Source organism: Esox lucius, chromosome 12, assembly GCF_011004845.1.
Source record: "Esox lucius isolate fEsoLuc1 chromosome 12, fEsoLuc1.pri, whole genome shotgun sequence".
In the NCBI taxonomy this organism is placed as follows: Eukaryota; Metazoa; Chordata; class Actinopteri; order Esociformes; family Esocidae; genus Esox; species Esox lucius.
The window spans coordinates 37,256,685-37,283,579 of record NC_047580.1 but is presented as its reverse complement, the minus strand read 5'-3'; the positions used below and the strand labels follow the sequence as shown (position 1 = coordinate 37,283,579).

The window sequence follows — 26,895 nt, the reverse complement described above, 5'->3', positions numbered from 1 at the left end:
TTTACTGTTCTGTATCTAAAGGGGCCAACTGACCTTATCCCCCCGCCAGGACCACATTCCTGAGGAACAAAATACTGACACCCTTCTTTGTCTAGGCAGGAGGACATGGCCCAAATACCTTATAAACCTCTGATATTATACAGACGTGTGTCACAATCAAAGTAAAGATTTACCTACCAGCCAATGGAAAAACAGACATTTCTCAAATACACCTTAGTTCAAAATTTCCATAACAAATCCCATAGAAAATCTGTGGAGGGAGCTAAAGATTCGAATTGCCAAACGTCAGCCTCGAAACCTTAATGACTTGGAGAAGACTTGGATTTTTGTTGTTATTCTGTCTGTCACTGCTCAAATAAACCTAACATTAAAATTATAGACTGATAATTTCTTTATCAGTGGGCAAACGTACAAAATCAGCAGGGGATCAATGTATTTGTGCTCTATACAGTGACACAGTGAGTCTATTGAGCTGTTGTCATATGGTTCAAGAGACGTATTTGAGTATCATCTGCATAGCTTTGTTAGTTAATGTTGTTGTACTGTAGAATTTGGCCCAGAGGTAGCATGGGGAAATTGAACAGAAGCAGTCCGAGAACTGATCCCTGGGGAACTCTGCATGTCATAGCCACCCTATCAGATTCATGATTACCAATGGTGACAAAGTAACTCAGGCCATCTAAATAAGATCTGAACCAATTATGGACTGCCCCGGAGAGTCCTACCCTGTTCTATAATCTACAGTGTCAAATGCTGCACTGAGATGGTTATGGACGGCCAGGGCTCATTGATGCAGGTGGGGAGCGAAGGCTGGCCCGTGTGGTCCGATCCAACAGATGAGCTACTGTAGCAGTTTGTTGCGTATGGGGCTGCGTAGCTGCAGACCAGTCAGGGTGCCCATGCTGACACCACTGCCAAAAGTGCCTGCAATGGGTACGTGAACATCACAACTGGACCATGGGGCAATGGAAGAAGGTGGCCTGGTCTGATGAATCATGTTTTCTTTTACATCACGTGGATGGCCGGTTGCGTGTACGTCGCTTACCTGGAGAACACATGACACCAGGATGCTCTATGGGAAGAAGGGAATCCAGCAGAGTCAGTGTGATGCTTCGGGCAATGTTCTGCTGGGAAACCTTGGGTCCTGCCATTCATGTGGATGTTACTTTGACACATAACACATACCTAAGCGTTGTTGTAGACTGTGCACCCTTTCATGGCCATGGTATACCCTGATGGCATTGGCCTCTTTCAGCAGGATAATGTGCACTGCCACAAAGCAGAAATGGTTCAGGAATGGTTTGAGGAACACAACAACAAGTTCACAGTGTTGACTTGGCCTCCAAATTTCCCAGATCTCAATCCAATGATGCAGAGATATAGTTGAAGATAACATGTTAGTGTTTTAGACAAATGCAAAATGGCGGAAAATCTATGATTGCGGATTATGGGTTCTTGAGGGAAATTTGTTCCTTCGGTGAAGAGAACCCTGTGGACTGAATTTCAGACCTCTAGGGTGGAAATGCCAGTCAGGCTTTTGGAGCGAATTATAGCGCCACCTAGGAGTCAAATGGACCCATAGTGTAATACAAGGCTGCCCAACCCTTTTCCTAGAGATGTACTGTCCTGTAGGTTCTCTCAAACTCATATTAGGCACACGTGATTCTAATAATTAGCTGGATGAAAAGCTTAATCGGGTTAGAGAACATCTCAAGGATTACAAAATGTCTCACTTTCAACATTCGATATGTTATCTATACTCTATTGTGAATTAAATATAAGTATGAGATTTGTAAATTATTCCATTCCTTTTTTACTCACAATTTGTACAGTGTCCCAACTTTTTTGGAATCGAGTTTGTAGATGATTTTGGTGAACACTATACACTTAAGAGCGGAGTGGATTGTCTGTAGTACATATCTCCATGTGTATGTCCAAAAAAAAGGAATAATATTCCTAACCCTAATAATAGGGGTCCTTGAGCCCTAATTAAAAACCATTTTGAACTGGGAAAACAAGAAACCAGACTTTTCGTCAAGGGAAAAGATGAGAATCGTGTAGCCAGCAAAGTTTTTGTCTATCCTGAACAAATCCTAATGCTTAATTTGTTTTGACTGTGACTGGAGTCGAACGTGGAACGTGTTGTTCGCTAGCACGCATCTCAAACCACTACTCTATTCAACAAGGGGTAGTCTGCCAGTCAGTCTGTAAGAGACATTCGCTCTTTAGGCCGGCTCCGCTTACGCGGTCCAGTAAAAACTAAGAATTGAGGAATTGCTGAATTTTGCATTCAGGGTTTTCCTGTCCTATAGCAGCCTGTACTGCCTTCACTTGGTTAATGTCCAGACACAGAAGATGGGAGTCAGGTTTCATCCAGGATGATTAGGAATCCCCTGTTGAAACTATTCCTCTGACATCCCTGTCCTTTATGTGGGTGGAGCCTAAACCTGAAGGCCTTAAATTACGTTTTCAGTACAGATGTGATTATAGTTTGCAACCAGTTTCCCTGTAAGGAAAGTGGTGAGGGGGGTTGCTTAGGGGATGTCTCCTTTCTTGTTGGAGTCCAGCCAGTATTATTGTGTAGAAGTCAACTGGGTCATCAACCTTCTTTCTAATAGGTTGTTCATAGACACCACTTTTACTGTCCTTCAAATAGAAATACACTGCTCCAAAAATTAAGGGAACACGTAATCATCACAGTATAATACCAAGTCAATTAAACTTCAGGGATATCAATCTGTCCAGCTGATTCTTCCCTGCGTTTTACTAGTGTCCTTGTCACTACCGGTAGCATGAGGTGGCCCCTGCAGCCCATTCAGGTTGCACAGGTAGTCCAGCTCCTCCCGGATGGGTTAGGTTTGCCATGCAAGACGAATTGCTGTGTCTTTCAGTACAGTCTCTAGAGCATGGAGGAGATACCAGGAGACGGGCCGTTACACAAGGAGAGCTGGACAGGGCCACAGAAGGGCATCAACCCAGCAGCAGGACCGGTATCTGCTCCTTTGTGCGCGGAAGAACAGGAGGAGCAGTGCAAGAGCCCTACAAAAATGACCCGCAGCAGGCTACTGCTGTGGATGTTTCTGACCAAACTGTCAGAAACAGACTCCAGGAAGGTTGCATGAGGGCCCGACATCCTGGCATTCGCCAGAGAACACCAGAATTGGCAGGTCCGATATTGGCTCCCCGTTCTCTTCAGGGGTGAGAGCATGTTCACATTGAGCACATGACAGATGTGAAAGAGTCTGGAGACGCCGTGGTGAACGTTATGCTGCTTGCAAGATCATCCAGCATGACTGGTTTGGTGGTGAGTCAGTGATGGTCTGGGGAGGCATATCCTTGCAGGGTCGCGCAGACCTCCACTTGTTAGCCAACCGGGATGAAATCCTCAGACCCATTGTCAGACCGTAGATTTTGTATCAGTGCATCCGACGCCACCAAGTAGTGCCACAGACTGTCCAGGAGCTCACTGATGCCCTGATCCAGGTCTGGGAGGAGATCCCCCAGGATACCATCCGCCGTCTCATCAGGAACATGCCCAGATGTGGTCGGCAGTACATACAGGCATGTGGCATGTCACATTATGAGTAACTATGATGAAATTCACTGAAGTTGGAACAGCCTGTGATTTCAGTTGTTTACTTTTACTTTTTGGTGTGAGTTTGAAACCAGCCCTCAATTGTTTGGGGATTTTGGTTTCCATTGACTGTTGTTACATCATGTTGTTCTCAACATATTACACAATATACAGTCATGATTTTGATCTTTAATACATTCTGTTCATCGAGACCCAATGTGTGATTTAAGTGTTCCCTTAAGTTTTTGAGCAGTGTGTATTCTGATCTGTATTTTAAGTTCTTCTGCAGTCATGTGTGAGGCACCCCCGGCAAAACCATTTCAACCACTGATTGTTAAGATTAAACACACACACACATGACTATGAATTGAAAGCGTGGTTCTGTATACTCATCTCTACTATGTTTTAACTGTACTCTGTCAGGTGTCCAGTCACATCCAAGTCCTGGCCAGGAAGAGAGTGAGAGAATATCAGACAGGAATTAAGGTAGGAAACACAAACACACCCTAAACCTGCCATTGTCATTCTTGTCTCTTCTCCTGATATCGTTCTCCCCTAACTCCTAGCCCCTTAAGCCAACATGCACTATTTAGTTTTGCCAGGGTTTTTATCATCCCATTAAAATTTTCTTGTTTGGATTGATATTCTTTACATTTTGGCTATTGCCGGGACTTTGTGACTTGCGTACTAAATCGTACCCGGAGTGTGAGCAGGTTGAGAGACATTCTGTTATTTGCTTATCTTTTCTCCAAACCACCATCGCACTTATTTATTTTCTCTTAAGTCTGAAATGTTGGTTGTCACTCAAGTAAGGTTAAGGCGTTTATTCTTAAGGCACTCAGATGTCGGTATATGAGACCAAAACCAAGAAAGCAACCATTACACTACTGAGAAACAAGACAATGAATTGGGGACCCCGTTGTTTAACTTTTAGGATTGCAGCCAGATGTAATTAATCTGCTGGCCCCTAACCCTTGGCCCCCATCTCCTAACCCTTGGCTGCCCGCCCTGGCCCCTAACCCTAACCGCTGGTCCCCAGCCCCTAACCACCACTCCCTAACCGCTGGTCCCCAGCCCCTAACCACCACTCCCTAACCGCTGGTCCCCAGCCCCTAACCACCACTCCCTAACCGTTGGCCCCCAGCCCCTAACTACCACTCCCTAACCGCTGGTCCCCAGCCCCTAACCACCACTCCCTAACCGCTGGTCCCCAGCCCCTAACCACCACTCCCTAACCGTTGGCCCCCAGCCCCTAACTACCACTCCCTGAATGCTGGCCTCTAGCTGCTGTCCCCTAACCCTTGGTCCCTAACTGCCACCCCCCATCTCCTGGCCACTACTGTTGTTTGCTCCTTGGGGTTTAAGGCCGGGTGTCTCTGTAAAGCACTTTGTGACAACTGCTGTTGTAAAAAGCGCTTTATAAATACATTTTTGATTGATTGATTTGACTAATCCTTGGGGGAGCAGATTAATTACTAGTTGGTGTTAGGGCTGTTGTTTGCCCACCCCTATCCTAACCCTAGCCCAAACTGTAATACGGTGCCCTTCAATGTTATACCCTAGCCCCAGACATGATTTAGTACCCTTCACTTTTTGTCTACATATCATTAGATAGTTTTTCTGGATCAGTTTGCTGTAGGATGTGATATAACCATGGTGTCTGTTTTTGTCCTCTTTGTGATCCCAGGCCATGAACATGGTAAGTGTCGTTTGAACATGTTTGCCCTTACACTTGGCTTGTCCTCTAACGTTGAACAGCATCTCCAATAATATGCTTGCCTGTGCTTGGTTACAAATGCTAAGTCACCCTCAGTACAAAATGGGTTGGTTAGATATTGCTTTGTGTGGGCTCATATTAAAGTGCATTTTGCTTAATGTTGTTATCACTAGATTTTTCTGTGGTATCTTGTGTGGCAGCACAAATAGCATTTTTTGACTGTTTTTACTAGTCAAGTCGACTTAGTTGAGTTATTGTTACAGTCATGCTTCCCTATGTGTGCACTGCACACACACTGGAAAGTACATATTCATATAGAAAATACATATTCATATAGAAAATACACCACCGTTCAAAAGTTAGGGGTCACATGGATATGTCCTTGTTTTTTAACGCAATTACAGTGTAGACATTGTTAATGTTGTAAATGACTGTTGTAACTGGAAATGCTGATTTGTTTATGGAATAGAGTGGATATAAAGTCTACACACCCCTGCTAAAATGCCAGGTTCTTGTGATGTAAAGGAATGAGACAAAGATAAATCTTGTCAGTACTTTTTCCACCTTTAATGTGACCTATAATGTGAACAATTCAATTGAAAAACAAACTGACATTTTGAGGGGGAAAAATACAAAATAAAAAACCTGTTATGGGGGAACCCACGAGTGGGCCCAAGCGCACAATAGGGAAACGATAGGGAAAACGAAAAGGGTATTGTAATGGTGGTTGGAACGGAAGTACTGAGGCAAGGCCGCAGGGGTGGGGGTTGGGCAGGTAGGTAGGGCGAGGTTTACAGGACAGTGACTAGGTAGAGCAGGTGGCTGGCAGGAGGGCAGGGCAGGCGGGCAGGTGGAGGTGTTTGGAGGCTGGGTAAGGTGGAATCTTGGGAACGAAGATGGACAGGGTAGGCAGGAAGGAACAACTACAATGAATACTCAAACTGTGGATTGGAATGGCCGTGAACGTTACTACGTAGTAGAGAATAACAATAATCTAGCACCAAACGGACGGAAACCAGGGTATATATAGGCAGACTGATGAGGGAATGAATAGCAGGTGTGGAGACTTGAGGGGCAGTGGGGGAAAGCCCCACATACACGGACAGGCAGGAGAGACATTGAGGAGGGGGATTCGGAGGGCATGACAAAACCCACAATAACCTGGTTGCATAAGTGTGCACACCCTTAAACTAATATTTTGCTGAAGCACCTTTTGATTATATTACAGCACTTAGTCTTTTTGGGTAGGAGTCTAATAGCATGACACATCTTGACATGGCAATATTTGCCCACTGTTCATTGCAAAAGTGCTCCAAATCTTTCCGATTGCAAGGACATCTCCTGTGCACAGCCCAGATGTTCAATTGGATTCAGGTCTGAGCTCTGGCTGGGCCATTCCAAAATGTTAATCTTCTTCTGGTGAAGCCATGCTTTTCTGGATTTGGATGTGTGCTTTGGGTCGTTGTCGTGCTGAAAGGTGAACCTCTTCATCTTCAGCTATCTAATGGAAGCCTGAAGGTTTTGTGCAAAAATTGCCTAGGTTAGGGTTCTATGTGTTGCATTATCCACTCTACCTGTCCTTCTATTCCCCGGTTGCGACCTTTGCCTGTTTTTCGGATTACGAGCCTGCCTGCCCTCCCCTGTACCTTTGACCATCTGACCGCAGGTCAACAAACACTGCCTGTCCCCCACCGCAAGCCTGCCTGCTACCCTTGTACCTTCGACCATCTGACTTTCCGATAACGACCCCTGCCTGTCAATCAAATGTATTTATAAAGCCCTTTTTACAACAGCAGTTGTCACAAAGTGCTTTACAGAGACACCCAGCCTTAAACCCCAAGGAGCAAACAACAGTAGTGTTGAATTTCAGTGGCTAGGAAAAATTCCCTAAGAAGGTCGAATTTTAGGAAGAAACCTAGAGAGGACCCAGGCTCAGAAGGGTGACCAGTCCTCTTCTGGCTGTGCCAGGTGAGATATTAAGAGCCAAATTGGAATAATAAATACATTTCTCTGGGCGAAATCCAGAGTCTATTTGATTTTAGACTAGGTCAGAAGTATGACCAGGTGGACAAGGACAGGGACAGCAACGGGCCCCCCAAACCAGGTAATCCGCAGGTGTGGACCCCAGGACCTCATCTCCTCCTAAAATGTAAAACTGGAGGAGACTGAGAAAAGTTAGTAGTGCATTCCTCATATCCCCCAGCACAATAATATAGCAGCGTAACACCTTGGAACTGAGACGGGGGGGTCCACCACTACGAGCCTGCCCACTACCTGGTTATTCAATAAATACTTTGGACCGCCCTCCTCTACCTCTGTGTCTGCATTTGGGTCCCCACTCGTTCACCGTTGTGTCTGCTTTAGGCCTTTTGGAAGCCTCCCTGACCAGTTTTCTTTTCGTCTTTTCATCCAATTTGGAGGGACGTCCAGTAATGTCTCTTGTGCCATATTTTCTCCACTTGATGATAACTGTCTTTACTGTGTTCCATGGTATATCTAATGCTTTGGAAATTCTTTTGTACCCTTCTCCTGACTGATATCTTTCAACAATGAGATCCCTCTGATGCTTTGAAAGCCCTCTGCGGACCATGACTTTTGCTCCGAGATGCAACTAAGAAAATGTCAGGAAAATCCTACTAGAACAGCTGAACTTTATTTGTTTAATTTGTTTGTTTTATCAGAGTCACTTTAAATGATGGCAGGTGTGTAATGACTTCTATTTAACATGAGTTTGAATGTGATTGGGGATGTGGCTGTGTTCAGAATTAACCAGTTATAAGAGGGTGTGTACACTTATGCAACCAAGTTATTGTAAGGTTTTAATTTTTCATTTTTTCCCCCTTGAGGATTTCAGTTAGTTTTTCAATTGAATTGCTCACATTATAGGTCACATTAAAGGTGGCAACATTTCTGACATGATTTATCTTTGTCTCATTCTTTTACATCACAAAAACCTGGCATTTTAGACTTTTTATATCCACTGTATCTACATATGCATACAGAGGCCCATTATCAGCAAACATCAGTCCTGTGTTCCAATGACACGTTGTGTTCGCTAATCCAAGTTTATAATTTGAAAAGACTAATTGATCACTAGAAAGCCCTTTTGCAATTGTTAGCTCAGCTGAAAACTGTTGTGCTGATTAGAAAAGAAATATAACTGGCCTTCTTTAGACTAGTTGAAAATATGAAGCATCAGCAATTTTGATTGTGAGAAATGAAGGCAATTCCATGTGAGAAATTGCATAGTATAGTGCTCCGAACAGAATGAAGCCAACTTTCTCTAACCAGAATAGAAAGAGTGGGAGGTCCCAGTGCACATCTGAGCAAGAGGGCAATTGCGTTAGTGTCAAGTCTGAGAAACCGATGTCTCACATGTCCTCAACTGGCAGTTTCATTAAATACAGTTGTCCTTAAAAGTTTGCATACCCTTGGAGAATTGGTAATATATGTACCATTTGTAAAGAAAACATTTTAAGCATGCAAAACACATCTTTTATTTCTTATGGGATTCACATTCAACTGTAGGGCATAACTGAATGGCACCATCATAAAAGAAAACATGGCAACAAAAAACAAAATGAACTGAAAGTCTGCATACCCTTAGTTCTTATTACTGTGTATTGCCCCCTTTAGAATCAGTTACAGTGTGCTGTCTTTTGTAATAGTTGTCTATGAGGCCCCGAATTCTTGCAGGTGGTAAAGCTGCCCATTCATCTTGGCAAAATTCTTTCAGGTCATGCCAAGTATTTGGTCGTCATGAACTGCACGTTTTGAGATCTCCCCAGAGTGGCTTGATGATATTATGGTCAGGAGGCTGTTATGGCCACTCCAGAACCTTCACCTTTTTCTGCTGTAACCACTGGAGGGTCAACTTGGCCTTAGGGTCATTGTCGTGCTTGGATGTCCAAGAGCATCCCATGTGCAGCTTTTGTGCAGAAGAATGCAAAATGTCTGCCAGTTTTTTCTGATGACATGCTACGTTCATCTTTCTATCAATTTTCACAAGATTCCCTGTTCCTTTAGAGCTCACACACTCCCAAATCATCAGTGAGCCACCACCATGCTTTACAGTGAGGATGATATTCTGTTCACTATAGGCCTTGTTGACCCCTCTCCATACATAGAGCTTATGGTTGTGACCATAATACTCTATTTTGGTCTCATCACTCCAAATTACAGTGTGCCAGAAGCTGTGAGGCGTGTCAAGGCTTTGTCGGGCATATTGTATTCAGGCTTTTTTGTGGCATTGGCACAGTAAAGGCTCCTTTCTTGCAACTCGACCATGCAGCTCATTTTTGCTCAAGTATTGTCGTATTGTGCTCCTTGAAACAACTAGGAATGTGCATTGGACAAGATTTTACTATCCGAATAGTTTGTGTTATTATTTGAAAATTATTCGGTTAACCGAAATACATGTTTTTACAACATGAGCCCCACTACATAACGTGCGAAGGAGTGGGTGTCGTTCTCATGTAACATCGGCTCAATTACTGTTTGTGTGAGAAAAGAGTGACCACGCGTATGGAGGAAGCTGTGTGGTTGATACGCAAAACTCTGCAACAGAACTACAAGACAATATTCATCAACCCATAGAGAAGCTAGTTACCTAAGCTAGCCAACTATATGCTATTACTATACTGCACTTTTAAAACGCCTTTAGATTCCACTGCCGAGCTTTACGTAGCGTTTTGTGGCCATATATTTCTCCGTAGGTTCACTAACATTAATTCAGTCAATATTTTCCATCTTCCTTTGGATTAATTAATTTAACATTTGCATCATTCTGGACCCCATAACACCACTACCGCTCTGACTGACGATTGTAAACAGCAAAGGTGTGACGGAGCGCATGTCATAAAAAACGACTTCAAAATTTATACTTTTTTTAAATGTCATGGTATATCATCATATCTTAACATTTTAGATTAGATTTTTAACAGTATTTCAAAAAATTATTTTCTGGTCAATTTATTTAAACAAAAAATAAATACACACAAAAACATATGGGGGAAAAAAGTGAATACACACACAAGTACTCAATTAACCCTTTACTAAATTATTTTCGGGTATTAGAATATTCGACTGTCCTTGTCATTTTCAAGAGCAGCCTGTATTTCTCCTGAGGTTACACACCTGCGGAGTACCTGGTTTGGGGGGCCCGTTGCTGTCCCTGTCCTTGACAACTTGGTCATACTTTTGACCTAGTCTAGAATCAAATATACTCTGGATTTAGCCCAGAGATATGTTTTTATTATTCCAATTGGACTCTTAATATCTCACCCGGCACAGCCAGAAGAGGACTGGTCACCCCTCTGAGCCTGGGTCCTCTCTAGGTTTCTTCCTAAAATTCGGCCTTTTTAGGGAGTTTTTCCTAGCCACTGAAATCCAACACTACTGTTGTTTGCTCCTTGGGGTTTAAGGCTGGGTGTCTCTGTAAAGCACTTTGTGACAACTGCTGTTGTAAAAAGGGCTTTATAAATACATTTGATTGATTGATTGGTTACCTGTGGGTTTTTCTTTGTATCCCGAAACAATTCTTCTGGCAGTTTTGGTTAAAATCTTTCGTGGTATACCTGACCTTCGCTTGCTATCAAATTATCCCAGAATTTTCCACTTCTTAATATGTGATTGAACAGTATTGACTGGCATATGCAAGGCTTTGATTATCTTTTTATATTCTATTCCATTTTTATAAAGTTCCATTACATTGTGTTGTGTATTACATTGTCTTTTTATTTTTTTATTGAGCATTAAGATATTATACAATTTTCAATCAACAATATAAAAGAGGCTCATATAAAGTGTACATATAAAACAACAGGGAAAAAAAAAAGACAAACAGTGCGAAAGTAGAATACAATTTTGTAGTAGGAAGTACAATAAGAGTTCATATATATATAAAATGAAAGAAAGTGTTTTTACAGATACTGATTGTAAGAAGTCTATGAAGGGTTGCCAAATATTATAAAAACCTGAGAGATTGTCCTTCAAAAAATATCTAATTCTTTCTAAATGTAAAGTATTGGACAGATCTCGAAGCCACATTTTGTCAGTAGATATCGCTGGTCCTTTCCATGACATCAGAAGTAAATTTTTTGCAGTAATAAGAGAGTAGGAAATGAACCGCTGTTGAGCTGAAGTAAATTTTCTAAATAACTCTGATATGCCAAGGATAATCAACAATGGGTCTGGTGATAATGTATTCTTAAAAATTCTTGACAGTACATTAAATACATCAGACAAATAAGTGGCGACTTTCAGGCAAGAAAAAAAAGCATGAACAAGTGTTGCATTGAGGGACTGACATTTATCACAATTCAATAGAGCGTTTGGAAAGATGTTGTGGATCTTTACTTTTGAAAAGTGAAGCCTATGTCTGATAATAATTATCTGATGCTGGGTTGATTGCGCAATAGTTGCCTGGCTCTGTTGAATTACGCCCTTCGCTTTGCCACTGATGGCGGGTAGTCGGGGAAGATGCTTATGGGTTTACCTTGATATTACCTTGAGGTTTCTCATAGCGGCAGCTTTGCGGAGGATGTCTTCCAGGACGTGATAGTAATGGAGGCATATTACGAATGGGCGCGGTGAGTCAGAGGGGCTCGGACGTTGGCGAAGGGTCCTGTGGGCTCTGTCAATAAGTGGGGCGTCGTCCAACGAGAGTACATCTTTCAGCAATTTGGCAATAAAGTCCCTCGGTTTTGTCGCTTCCGAGCCCCCTCGTACACCTGAAATTCACCTGTAGTTTTAAAAGTAAATGCGCTCTGAAAACCTAGAATTTACATAGTTGTTGGCCCTTGAATTTTTTTTTTTGTGGATTTGGCTAAGGGAGCTCTTAAAGACTCGTCTTACTCCGTCATCGCTCAGTGGCCCCTTCTCATTACATATGTCTTTTGACAGTTATTTTCTGCTCAACATGGCTCAGTATATAGCCTGCTCAGTGCATCCATGCGAGAGCTAACAAACAAATTGACTATTTATACACAGACACTACTTGCAATTTAAAAAGCCACAGGTGTGGGACATGTACCTTTAATTGCCATTTTCATTGCCTTGTGTGTTTGTAACAAGGCCAAACATTCAAGGGTATGTAAACTTTAGACCAGGGCCATTTGGGTGATTTCTGTTATCATTCTGATGTTATAAGTAGCCAAACAACAATGTGATAATAAATGGCTTCATATGATCACTATCCTTAAATAAAAGACGTGATCAGTTATTTTTTCAAAATCATTGCCAAATTTTCACAATTTCTGCCGGGGTTTGCAAACTTTAGAGCACCAGTAGTATCCGCAAAACACCAGTGTCACCAGTGAAGAGGCCACTCCGGGATACTGGCCGACTAGGCAGAGTTGCATAGAAAAAGCCGTGTCTCAGGCTGGCCAATCAAAAGAAAAGATTAGGATGGGCAAAAGAACACACAATGGACAGAGGAAGATTGGAAAGTGTTATGGACAGACAAATCTAAGTTTGAAGTGTTCAGATCTCAAAGAAGAACATTGGCGAGATGCAGACCAAATTTAAAGATGCTGGAGGAGTGCTTGACACCACCTGGCAAGCATGGTGGAAGCATGGTGGAAGCATTGTGATGGTCTGGTGGTGTTTTGATGGTGGTAACGTGGGAGATTTGTACAGAGTCAAAGGGACCTTGTAGAAGGAAGGCTATCACTCTGTTTTGTGTTGCCATGCCATACCCTATGGGTGGTGCTTGATTGAAGCCAGTTTCCTCCGACAACATGAAAGTGACCCAAAGCACAGCTCCAAACTATGCAAGAACTATTTCAGAAGAAGCAGTCTGTCTATAATGAAGTGTCCGACACAGTCACAATATCTCAACTCTATTGATCTGTTGGGAGCAGCTTGACCGTATGATCTGTAAGTAGTGCCCATCAAGCCATTCCAAATTGTGGGAGGTGCTTCAGGAAGCATGGGGCGTAATCTCTTCAGATTACCTTAACAAACTGACAACTAGAATGTCAAAGGTCCGCAAAGCTGTAATTGCTGCAAATTGAGGATTCTTTGAAGAAAGCAAAGTTTGACTGAAACAATTATTTCAAAAAAGAAATCATTGTCTAACCTTGTCAATGACTATATTTCTTACTCAAACTTATTTCATGAATTGTTTTCATGGAAAACAAGGACATTTCTAAGTGACCCCTAAACCACTTGGAGTCTTGAAAGACTCAAAGGATGTGCATGTTTTGGTTAGGTTATTTTATGCAAATTTTATAATTAATAATGTTTTGAAAGACCAGGAGCCTCAAGGGTTCTATTAATTGTGGTGGTGAAGCTAGGGATTGTTGAGCATGTCCTGTTACAAACTGCAAAACATTACCTACGTTTATGAGTATTTCACGCTCAAAGCTGAGCGAAATCTGGTGGTCTGCTGTGATCTCAGAAACTGAGCTTGCAAATCTTAACAGCAAAACCGAGCACAAATGTAACTGAGACAAGACCGAGACACTAAATGTTCTGGAGACAAGACCTTGTGAAATAAATAATAATAATGTTTGTCCCAGGTTAGGGTAAGGGGATAGCATCAGGGTTAGGGTTAACTGGGGATGTGGCTGTGTTCAGAATTAACCAATCACATTCAAACTCATGTTAAATAGAAGTCATTACAAACCTGACATCATTTAAAGTGACTGATTAATCACAAATAAAGTTCAGCTGTTCTAGTTGGATGTTCCGGACATTTTCTCAGTTGCATCTCAGAGCAAAAGTCATGGTCCACAGAGAGCTTCCCAAGCATCAGAGGGATCTCATTGTTGAAAGATATCAGTCAGGAGAAGGGTACAAAAGAATTTCCAAAGCTTTAGATATACCATGGAACACAGTGAAGACAGTCATCATCAAGAGAAGAAAATCCATTAGAAAGCTGAAGATGAAGAGGAAGTGCACCTTTCAGCATGACAACGACCCATTGCACACATCCAAATCCAGAAAAGCATGGCTTCACCAGAAGAAGATTACTATTTTGGAATGGCCCAGACAGAGCCCAGACCTGAATCCAATTGAACATCTGTGGGATGCTCTGAAGAGGGCTGTGCACAGGAAATGTCCTTAAAATCTGACAGATTTGGAGCGTTTTTGCAAAGATGAGTGGGCAAATATTGCCACGTCAAGATGTGCCATGCTAGATGACTGAGTGCTGTAATAAAATCAAAAGGTGCTTCAACAAGGTATTAGTTTAAGGGTGTGCACACTTATGCAACCAGGTTATTGTGGGTTTAAAAATGTTCCCCCTCAAAGATGTAAGTTTTTTTTTTTCAATTGAATTGTTCACGTTATAAGTCACATTAAAGGTGGAAAAAGTTCTGACATGATTTATCTTTGTCGCATTCTTTTACATCACAAGAACCTGGCATTTTAACAGGGGTGTGTAGACTTTTAATATCCACTGAGTCCCTGGTCCCGAGAGATATCTCTCCTGTTTCTCACACAACTGTTTTGCCCGCCCACCTCTCTGCCTGGCTGTCTGTCTGTCCTTCCTTGCAGTTTTCTGTTTCATTATATAGCAGTTAACAGATTTTCAACTGTGTCGAATAATGGCTGAATCTAATGGTCTCTCTTTCTTCCCTCCTCTTCTAGGATCAAGTATCAAAAGACAAGGCATTACAGAATGTAGCTAACCTCTCCTCCGCTCAGATTGTGTCTGCTAGTATGATGAAATCCCAGCCACCCTACCCTCAACCTATTAAGGTGAGACACTTTTTAAAATATTTGGTGTATATACATGGCACACACCCACCCCGCTTTATATAGCACGCCCAGCATTTATATATATATACTGTTCAAATGTTTTGTCTTCTGAAAGAAACGCACATTTTTGTCCATTAACATAAGATCAAATTGATCAGTACAGTGTGGACATTGTTGTAAAGTTGTAAATGGCTGTTGTAGCAGAAAACAGCTGATTTTCTAAACCACGATGTCTAGTACTCTCTTCACAGATCAGTGTAAAATGGCTCTAACCAGAATAGAAAGAGGAGTGGGAGGCCCTGGTGCACAACTGAGCAAGAGGTCAAATACATTTGAAGATCTAGTTTAAGTAACAGATGCCTCACATGTCCACAACTGGCAGTTTCATTAGATAGTGCCCTGTAAAACCCAGTCTCATTGTCAACAGTTCTAAGAAATCAGCCGTTTGTATAGTGGTGAAATATTGATTGCGTACCCGGTTGTCAAGGGAGACAGTAATTCAATTATTTATTGCAGCATTTGATGGTCTATTGTTCATGATGTTACAGACTCGATCTTACAAACTCGGCCTTATGAACTTGATCTCAAAGAAACTGGTCATACCTCTACTTCATAGATATCGCTGGCCAGAATACCAAACACAGTACTGTAAGCCCATTGGCTAAGGATTAATGGATGTCCTATTGTAATCTAAACATACATTCATACAATTCTACATGTGAAGAGGCTACTCTGGGTTACTGGCCTTCTAGGCAGAGATGCGAAGAGAGAGGCATATCTCAGAAAGAAAGGATTAAGATGGGCAAACAAACTGGACAAAGGAAGAACTCTACCTAGAAGGCCAGCTTCCAGGATATGCCTCTTGTGCTCTCTCTCTCGCTCTCTCTCTCTCTCTCTGCAATCAAAATCTTTACTGTATATTGTGTACCTCATTGAGAAAAAAATGATGTAACAACAGTCAGTGGAATTTTAAATCACCAACTGATTGAGGGCTGGATTCAAACTCACACTGAAAATCTAAGTGAACAATTGAAATCACAGTCTGTTCCAACTTGTGTGAATTTCATCACAGCAACTCAGAATGTGACTCGATAGTGTGTATGTGACCACGTGCCTGTATGCACTCCTGATGACAACGTCTAGGCATGTTCCTGATTACACAGTGGATGGTGTCCTGGGGGATCTCCTCCCAGACCTGGATCAGGGCATCCATGAGCTCCTGGACAGTCTGTGGCCTTACTTGGCGGTGCCGGATACACCGATACATAACGTCCCAGAGGCTCTCAATTGGATTCAGGTCTGGGGAACGTGAGGGCCAGTCAATGACATCAATGCCTTTGTGATCAAGGAACTGCCTACACACTCTGGCCACATGATGCCGGGCAATGTCCTGCATCAGGTGGAATCCAGGGCCCACTGCACCAGCGTATGGTCTGTTGATGGGTCGGATTTCCAAACAGGGCACCAATGGCGGACCTGCCAATTCTGGTGGTCTCTGGCAAATGCCAATCGAGCTGCACAATGCTGGGCTGTGAGCACAGGACCCACTACATTGGGCCTTCATGGTGTCTGATTCTGACAGTTAATTCAGAAACATGCATGCCAGTAGCCCGCTGGAGATCTTGTAGGGCTATGGCAGTGATCCTCCTGTTTCTCCTCACACAAAGGAGCAGAAACCAATCCTGCTTCTGGGTTGATGCCCTTATACGGCCCTGTCTAGTTCTGGTGTGATGGCTCGTCTCCTGGTATGTCCATGCTATTGAGACTGTACTGGGAGACACAACAAACCTTCTTGTGACGACACATGGATCCTGGAGGAGCTGGACAACCTGAATGGGCTGTAGGTACTGCCTCATGCTACCAGTAGTGACAAGGACACTAGCAAAACACAAAACTAAAGTAGAATCAGTTAGGAAGGATAAGGAGAGCAATTGTCTATAGCCACCACCAGTAATACTGTTCCATTTTTGGGGGTCGTCTTGCTGTTTCCTCTCCAGTGCACCTGTTGTCACTTTCATTTGCTCCAAAAAAGGTGAATTTATTTTCACAATAGCTTATGCTTCCTAACTCGACAGATTGCTATCCCTGAAATGTCATTGGTTGGTTTTATACTGTGATGACTTTTTTTGAGCAGTGTATATATAAAAAATTGAATTAGTGCATGTGCCAAAGTGAACCAGCCAAAGTTTGGCTTTACCTATGTAGGTGATATCCTCTGAGGAGATCTCAGAGGACATCTGGAAGACCGTAGTGCAAGCACATCAGTCTGGGGAAGGCAATATGACCATCTCACAAAGATTTGAGCTCCATCAGTCCACTGTGAGGCAAGTCATATAAAAATGGAGAGTATTTAACCTAACAGCAACTTGGCCTAGAAGTGGACATCCTTCCAAAATTTCCCAAATTGCCACAAGTAATATAATAAATCGGGCAAATGCCAACCCAAATATAATTTCTGGAGATTTGCTGACATCCCTTGCCTCATCTCAGGTTACTGTTCATGCTGTGATGGTAATTCTATCGATCGACACTCTTAAATAAGGAACTACAGAGATGAAATTCTCTAAGCACAAGTTAACCATTTTAATATTATTTGCAAATAAGAGATACGCGTCAAACGCTTACAAACATAATCGTCCAAGGGAACTATGTTGTTAGGGTTGCTAGGAAGAAGCCTGTGCTATCAAAATGAACTTAACTGCCTGTGGTTTCCAACCAGGGGTACCAGGACCCCTGGGGGTACTTCGCCTCTCCACAGGGGGTAGTTGAAAACACTCATGACACCATAGGCTTACTAGTGAAATAAACATGAGTGGGTACTTCAGGGGTACTCCAAGCAGTGCAAAAACATTTTGGGGGTACAGTAACTGAAAAAGGTTGGGAGCCACTGCTATAGACCGACCATCACAATAAACCTGAAGGTTTCTGGAAGTCCATTCTCTGGACAGATAAGTCCAACATGTGCCTTTTTGGTCATAATCAAAACCACTATGTTTGGCAAAACCCAGTACTGCCTGTAACCAGAAGAACGTTCCCAAAAGTCAAGCTTTGAGGTGGGGTTGTCAATATCTGGGGCTCCTTGTCGACTGCGCATCCAGTAGATTCCTGACAGAACATCTAAACATCAGTCAAGCATCTAACCTGGGCTGAAAATGTCTCCAAACAAAAATATTATACCAATGCCTTCAAAGAAATCTACCAAAGAATGTCTCAAGGGAAAGCAAGCAAGTTTATTTATATAGCACAATTCATACATAGAAGCAATTCTATTGTGCTTTACAAAGAAAAATAAAAAATATGAAAATACAACAGCATAAAAACAAATGCTCAAATGAAAACATCAAAACAACATAATAATAAAACATAGAAATAGAATAAACGGGATAATAACATAGGAAGCTATAAAAGCTGTAAGGCTAAACAGTGCGGTTAAGTTGAAGCGCTCAGGTACGTGAAAAGAGAAGTGTTTTTAACCTGAATTTAAAAATGTATACATTTGGGCCACGTTCAAGATCTTCTAGTAGTTTATTCCAGTTGTGTGCAGCATAACTGCTAAACGCAATTTTGGCCATGTTTAATTTGGATTGTGGCCTCTACTAGCTGACCTGTGTTCATGGATCTAAGAGTCTTGCTCGGTTTATATTCTTCAAACATATCAGAAATGTATTTGGGGCCTAAACCATTCAGTGATTTATATACTAAAAGCACCAATTCTGTCTGTTCTGTAAGTGACTGGAAGCCAATGCAAAGATTTAAGAACCGGAGTGATGTGCTCTGTTCTCTTGGTCCTGGTTAACATTCTAGCAGCACCATTCTGAATGAGCTGCAGTTGTTTTACAGTCTTTTTGGGGAGTCCAGTTAAGAAGCCATTACAGTAGTCAACCATTCTAGATATAAAAGCATGGTTGAGCTTCTCTTGGTCTTTTTGGGACACCAAACCCTTGATTCTGGATATGCTTTTAGGTGGATAGGCCATTTTGGTGACCGCTTTGATATTAAATGTGAGGTCTGAGTCTATCAGAACACCCAAGATTACGCTCTTGGTCCCTGGTTTTTAGGGACAGATAATCCAGTTCTTTATTAATACTAGTTCTTTTATTTTTGTTGCCAAACACAATACTCTCTGCTTTATCTTGGTTTAATTTGAGACAATATGGTACATCCAGGTATTTATATGCAGTGAGTCTATTGAGCTGTTGTCATACGGTTTGAGTATCATCGGCATAGCTATGGTAGTTAATGTTTTTGTTCTGTAGAATGTGGCCCAGAGGTAGGATATAGAGATTGAACAGAAGCGGTCCGAGATCTGATCCCTGGGGAACTCCGCATGTCATAGCCACCCTATCAGATTCATGATTACCAATAGTGACAAAGTAACTTCGGCCATCTAGATAAGATCTGAACCAATTAAGGACTGTCCCAGAGAGTCCTACCCAATTTTCCAGCCTATCTAGAAGTGTTTTATGATCTACTTTGTCAAATGCTGCACTGGGAACTAATAGAACCAGAACAGTTATTTTATCCAAATCAGTATTCAGATGTGTAACAAAAAAAATAAATCAGAGGGCCGTTTCAGTACTGTGGTGAGGTCGGAAGCCTGACTGAAATTTTTATTAGAGACCGCTTGAATACATAGAATTGCTGAGTTGATTGAAGACAACCTTCTCAATGATCTTGGCTGTAAAAGGGAGATTTGATACAGGTCTATATTTGTTCAATATAAATGCATCCAGTGTTCTCTTTTTAATAGGGGCTTAATGGCACCAGTTTTTAGAGCCTTTGGGAAAATGCCTGATTAACTATTTGCCTTAGATCCATTGTTATAGAGTTAAAAATTATTAAAAAGTCTGGCAGTGTGTTGAGACAACATGTGGAAGCTTTAAGATGTCAAACTATTTCTTGAAGGGATTTTTGATCAGTTGTATTAAATTGCGACATAACAACCTAGTTATGTCTTGGTGGTCGTTGTGATGGTACAGAGTCCTTGTTAGACTGTGTAGTTCTGATGGTCCATTTAATACTTTCATTGTTTTCACTGAAGAAACATTACATTTAACAGTGAACATGAGTTCTGATGCTATCTGCTTTATTGGGTTTTTAAGCTTGTCGACCATGGCAAATAGAGTTTGGGTATTTTTGATATTCTTGTTGATCATTCCCGATAAATGTTGCTGTTTGGACCTGCGTAACTCATTGTTGAAGCTACCAAGGCTTTGTTTATAGATGTCACAGTGAATTTGAAGTTTAGGTTTCCTCCACTTATGTTCTGGTTTTCTACATTCTCTTTTCAGGGGGCTTACCATCATAGTGGTTCTGTTAGGTGTTTTCTGTGTGCGCATTGTTTTCTTTACCGATGCAACACGATCCATGATATTCAATATTTTGGAATTAAAATGATCCAGGAGTACATCAACTGACTCAGCACTTACTGTTGGAGAGATAGCTATGGCTTTGATAAACTGAGCATTGGTACTCTCATTAATGTACCTTTTCTTAACAGAAACAGAGTTTTCTTTAACACCCGGGGTGTTGAGTGATTAAAAAAAGACACAGAAATTATCAGACAGGGCAAGTCTTTAACCATGACATTGAAAATATCGATACTTTTAGAGAACCAGATCTAGAATGTGTGTACGCTCTTTCACATGTTGAGTGAGTTTTTTAGTTTTTTCCCTTTATTTAGAATGTTGGTAACGAGTTCATAATCGCAATAAGGCATCTCTGGTTTGTGGTATACCCTGCTATGCTTCATGCCTGTTGGATGGAGACCACACCCCCGTGTGCCCTATTGGCCATACCCTGCTATGCTTCATACCTGTTGGATGGAGACCACACCCCTGTGTGCCCTATTGGCCATACCCTGCTATGCATCATGCCTGTTGGATGGATACCACACCCCTTTGTGCCTTATTGCTTAAATATTACAACAATCTAACTCTGTTCTCTTGTCTCTAGTCCTGGCCAGGTTCTCTCGCTGGACAACATGAGTCTTCTCGGGAGTGAGTATCATTTTACCTCATGAAATGACCTCATGCTAGAGGAGAACTTATGCACACTTTAAAAATAATTTAAGATAAAATGTTCCACACATCTGTATGTTTTAATCATATTACACATTTTGGGATACATCCCTAAAAGACATGAGTGGATAGCCGTGTCATTTCATACATGCGCTCTTCTGTTGTTCTCATCGCTATACATGACCATGGAACTTTTCAAAATGTGGCGAAGACGAGGATGTTGGAGGGGATGCTTGTAGGAGGCGACGCTTGTAGGAGGCGACGCTTGTAGGAGGGGACGCTTGTAGGAGGGGACGCTTGTAGGAGGGGACGCTTGTAGGAGGGGACGCTTGTAGGAGGCGACGCTTGTAGGAGGCGACGCTTGTAGGAGGCGACGCTTGTAGGAGGCGACGCTTGTAGGAGGCGACGCTTGTAGGAGGCGACGCTTGTAGGAGGGGACGCTTGTAGGAGGCGACGCTTGTAGGAGGCGACGCTTGTAGGAGGCGACGCTTGTAGGAGGCGACGCTTGTAGGAGGCGACGCTTGTAGGAGGCGACGCTTGTAGGAGGCGACGCTTGTAGGAGGGGACGCTTGTAGGAGGCGACGCTTGTAGGAGGGGGTGCTGGAGAGGATATTGTTGTGGTTGTGTGCTTGAACTACATGTACTAACCTGAAGGATGTTTCCTCGTCAGTTGTTGTACTGTTTTGTTTCAGCATTGACCCATTTGTTTGCTGTGCTATTTCATCATCGACTCGTTTGTTCACTGTTCTGTTTCAGCATCAAGCTGTTTGCACAGTCTGCATACCTGGTCCCTTTGTCTACAGGTAAGTCACACACTTCTCTGTAAGGCCTAGCCCAGTCAGTGTGGCATCATAGTGATGTTCTGTTTCAACGGTTCCCTAGGTTACGACCCTTCTCCTACCACTCAGGAAAAGGAAATGGTGACGCCTGTAGCATCCACATTGTGCCCGGATCGGACAATTTCGTCAGACAAACTTTGTCTGCTGGAGTATTCTGCTTTTATGGAGACACACAGTGACCCAGAGACGGTACTTCCATAACCATAACAGATCTGTACACAGTTGTGTTTTAATAAGTTTCTTTGCTATTTGTTTGCATTATAGACTAAAAACCTCTTTTCAACCAATCAAATGTATTTATGAAGCCCTTTTTACATCAGCTTTTACAAAACACCCAGACTGAAACCCAGGGGGTGGTTTCCAGTGCCCTGAGACAGGCCCCAACAGTCAATCCTCCCACATTGCCAAGCATCAACCAATCAACCAAAGGGACACCAACCAACTGTGACCTGTATGGGGACAGAGTATTGCCAGCAGATTTCGCTCCAACTGCTCAAGGGGTGCAACGGTGAAACAACAATAGGCCAGTGACTCTGCCCCCGAATGGCATTGGAGAGAGGGCATCCCAGTGGCAATGAGAGCCCATCACACTATCAAGCCTTTCTATTTACCTTCACACCCCTGGGCCAGACAGCACATAATCACAAACCGTACTAAAGAGATTCATTTCTAACCTTAATTGGCAGATCATTCGACAGACATGGAGCTCTATGAGAGAAAGCCTTGCCTCCAGCTGTTTGTTTAGAAATTCTGGGTACAATTAGAAGGCAATGTGTGCAGACCCTTTGTTCACTACTTTGTGGATATGTTTTTGGCAGTTTTAACAGTTTCAAATCCTATTGGGGGTGCCTCTACTAGCTTGTCATCCCTAGATTTGGGCATTTTGATATTTGTAGTTAGTCTCAAACTCTGTCTGATTGAATGGGGAGCATTGGTGAACTGTGGTCTTCAAGTCTCCCCACAGATTTTTAATGGGGTTCAAGTCCAAGCTTTGGCTGGGACATTCAAAGACATTGACATTGTCCCGAAGCCACTCCAGTTGGGACGTGCCCCTAACCTGGATTTGAAAATGGATGCGTTTGGGGCACGTCTCAAAGATCTTTTGGTAGTTTATTGCAGTTGTGTGTAGCGTGTCGCCATGTTTAGTTTGGACTCTGGGCTGTACTAGCTGATCTGAGTTCATGGATCTAAGAGGGCTGCTCTGTTTATAATCTTCAGATCACTAAGATTACACATTTGGTCTCTGGTTTTTAGTGCCCAAGAATCCAGCTCTTTACTTTGATCATCCTTGAGATGTCTCAAAGTACACAGGATGTATCTGAGATTCATTTAAAGTGTCATGGAAAATGGTCTGAATACTGAAGTACGTGAGGTATTTCAGTTTTTCATGCACTGGCACACATTTATATAAAAAACATTTACTTTTATGTTTTCCTCATTATGAGGTGTAGTGGCTAGATCAATTATGTCTGTAACGACAACATATGGAAAACGTAATTGGGTCAGAATACTTTCTAAAGGCATTGTATGGCATGTACATTAAAGTGCTGCTGTATTGTTTATATGGTGTGTATATTATAATGCCTGCTGTGGTGTGTATATAGTGTGTCCATTATAATGTCTGCTGTGGTGTGTATATGGTGTGTATGTTATAATGTCTGCTGTAGTGTGTATATAGTGTGTATATTATAATGTCTGCTGTGGTGTGTATATGGTGTGTATGTTATAATGTCTGCTGTGGTGTGTATATGGTGTGTATGTTATAATGTCTGCTGTAGTGTGTATATAGTGTGTATGTTATAATGTCTGCTGTAGTGTGTATATGGTGTGTATGTTATAATGTCTGCTGTAGTGTGTATATGGTGTGTATATTATAATGTCTGCTGTGGTGTGTATATGGTGTGTATATTATAATGTCTGCTGTAGTGTGTGTATTAATTCTTATTTCTGTCCCCCTCCCTTCCTCTCTTGTCCAGGTCAGTATTCACCAGTTTGTCCATCTAGGGTTAAGGGTGGGGTCTAGTACAGGGTTGGGGGGGGGGTTAGGGGCAGCCATAGAGCCAGTGGATGTGAGGCAGATCTATGACAAGTTTCCAGAGAAGACTGGGGGATTGAAAGATCTGTATGACAGAGGACCCCGCAATGCCTTCTACTTGATCAAAGTCTGGGTGAGCACACGCACACGTTTTTCATTTCTCCTGTTCTAGTTATGTTAGCTACACATTTTCAGATTACATTTTACATTTAGCAGACCCTCTTATTTAGGGCAACATGCAGTAAATACATACATTTTAAAGGGCCAGGTGAAACAACCACACAGTTTTGTAGTAAGTGCAACAATTAATGTTATTGGTAATGGTCAGTGCTGGAAAGAAGACCATACAATTAATAAACATAATACATAAATAGTTAACACAAAACAGACTGATTTGATGGCAATGGAACTATTGTACTTAATGAAAATGTGAGTTATCAGTTTTTTTTCTAAATGGGTAGAGACTCTGCTGTCATAGCCTCCAAGCGAAACTGGTTCCACCATTAATGTGCTGGAACAGAGAAGAGTTTTGACTGCGTGGATTGGGCACTTCCCCTCAGAGGTGGCTTAATGAAAAGCCTGGGTAGGGATGTAGGGTTTGAGCATTGCCAGAAGGTAGGGAGAAGAAGCTCCTCTTGTTGCTTCGTAGGTAAGGACCATAGCTTTGAAGCGTGTTCGAGCTACAACTGGAAGCCAGTATTGGAGTACGAGGAAGCAGGGTGACATGCTTAGGAAGGTTGAACAACAGGTGGGCCACTGCATTCTGAATGAGTTGCAGGGATTTGGGAGCTTCACCAAGAGTGAGTTGCACAAATACAATTGTCAGATTCCAAGTGCCTGGACAACTTCCTGTGCTGCTTCCTGTGTGAGGGAAGGTCGTACTTCCTGTGTGAGGGAAGGTCGTTCTCTACAAATGTTGTAGAGAATGAACCTCCAGAAGCGTGTCATGCCGAGGGTCATGCCAATGTTTTTTGCGATCTGGGAAGAAGAAACTGCAGTTGTCATCCATGATGGACATGGACATATCCTGGATAGGACTTCCTGCAAAAGAAGAGCAGCTCACTCTTTTCAAGGTTAAGCTTGTGGTGGTGGATCGACATCTGGCACACACAGACTTTTTTTGTCATCTGGGTGTCAGAAGGGGGGGAAGAAGGGGAAAAAAAGCTGTCTGTCATCAACATAATAGTAATAGGAAATACCATGTGAGGTACCAAATAACATAGCGTCATCCTGCACAATTAAATTATTGTTTCCTGGTACCCGACATCTATGTTGTAAGAATAAAACAAAATATATAAAGCCAAATATATAGCAAAAACAAAAGTGATAATACACCGATCAGCCATACGATTATGACCACCTGCCTAATATTCTGTAGGTCCCCATTTTGCGCTAAAACGGCACTGACTTGTCGAGGGATGAACTCCACTAGACTTCTGAAGGTGTGTTGTGGTATCTGGCACCAAGCTGTTAGCAGCAGATCCTTTAAGTCCTGTAAGATATGAGGTGGGGCCCCATGAATTGGACCTGTTTGTCCAGCGCATCCCACATATGCTCGATTGGATTGAGATTTGGGAAATTTGGAGGCCAAGTCAACTCCTTGAACTTGTTGTTGTGTTCCTCAAACCATTCCTGGACCATTTTTGCTTTGTTGCAGGGCGCATTATCCTGCTGAAAGAGGCCAATGCCATCAGGGAATACCATTGCCATGATAGGGTGCACATGGTCTGCAATAATGCTTTAAGTAGGTGGTATGTGTCAAAGCAACATCCACATGAATGCCAGGACCCAAGGTTTCCCAGCAGAACATTACACAAAGCATCACACTGCCCCTGCAAGCTTGGCTTCTACACCTAGTGCAACCTGGTGCCATATGTTCTCCAGGTAAGCAACACACATGCACCTGGCCATCCACATGATTCATCAGACCGGGCCACCTTCTTCAATTGTTCTGTGGTCCAGTTCTGATGTTCACATGCCCATTCTAAGCGCTTTCGGCAGTGGTCACAGGGGTCAGCATGGGCACCCTGACTGGTCTGTTGGATAGGACCATACGGGCCAGGCTTCACTCCACACGTGCATCAATGAGATTTGGCCGCCCATGACCCTGTCTCCAGTTCACCGCTTTTCCTTCCTTCTACCACTTTTGTTAGGTGCTGACCACTGCAGATCAGGAACACTGATGTGAGATGTTCTGACCCAGTCGTCTAGCCATCACAATTTGGCCCTTGTCAAAGTCGCTCAGATCCTTATGCTTGCCCATTTTTCATGCTTCTAACACATCAACTTTGAGGAAAGAATGTTCACTTGCTGCCTAATATACCCACCCACAGGTGACAGGTGCCATGATAACGAGATAATCAGTGTTATTCACTTCACCTGTCAGTGGTCATGATGGCTGATGGGTGTATACATAACACTGTAAAACTACCAATTTAAAGAGTACTGCAAACTAGCTGCAAATGGGTTGTAGTATTGAATATAATAGATACGGCAAGTATGGCAATTCTATAAATAACAAAGTAATCTAGCAGCAATTTAGGAGGAGTAGTATTGGGAAAAATGGAAATGGGTAGAAGTATTGAATATTATAGATACATATGAGTGTAATATGCAAAGGAATGGTATATGTAAATTGAAAGTACCTGAAAAGACATCAGAGCATCTGGAATGCTCATGTGTGATCAGTATGGTCATGAATCAGTGTTGCTGGTTGAGGAGCCTTATGGCCTGAGTGGAAAAAACTGTTTGTGATTCTGGAAGTGCGTGCCCCAATGCTCCGGTAGCTTCTACCAGACGGCGGCAGTGTGAACAGACCAGATCCTAGGTAGCTGTGGACTTGAGGATGTACCTTTCCTCTGACATTGTGATTTGTAGATGCCTTGCATGGAGGGTAGATGGCAGCCGATGACGCGCTCCACAGACTTCACCCCTCTCTGGAGGAACTTGTGGTTCACAGGAGAGCAGTTGCCGTACCAGGCAGTAATGCTGCCTGAGAGGATGCT

At 42.6% G+C, this 26,895-nt stretch overlaps 1 protein-coding gene across 1 annotated transcript in view; it reads left to right on the top strand.

Annotated features, from left to right (window-relative positions):
• Window positions 1-26,895, top strand: part of LOC105007719 (transcriptional enhancer factor TEF-5) — a 44,461-nt gene that overhangs the window by 10,007 nt on the left and 7,559 nt on the right. The window contains exons 4-10 of the mRNA XM_034295852.1: window positions 3,998-4,060; window positions 5,262-5,273; window positions 14,886-14,996; window positions 20,952-20,995; window positions 21,773-21,819; window positions 21,899-22,044; window positions 23,832-24,023. Of these exons, the coding sequence (XP_034151743.1) occupies window positions 3,998-4,060; window positions 5,262-5,273; window positions 14,886-14,996; window positions 20,952-20,995; window positions 21,773-21,819; window positions 21,899-22,044; window positions 23,832-24,023 (615 nt within the window). The remainder of the gene's footprint in view (window positions 1-3,997; window positions 4,061-5,261; window positions 5,274-14,885; window positions 14,997-20,951; window positions 20,996-21,772; window positions 21,820-21,898; window positions 22,045-23,831; window positions 24,024-26,895) is intronic.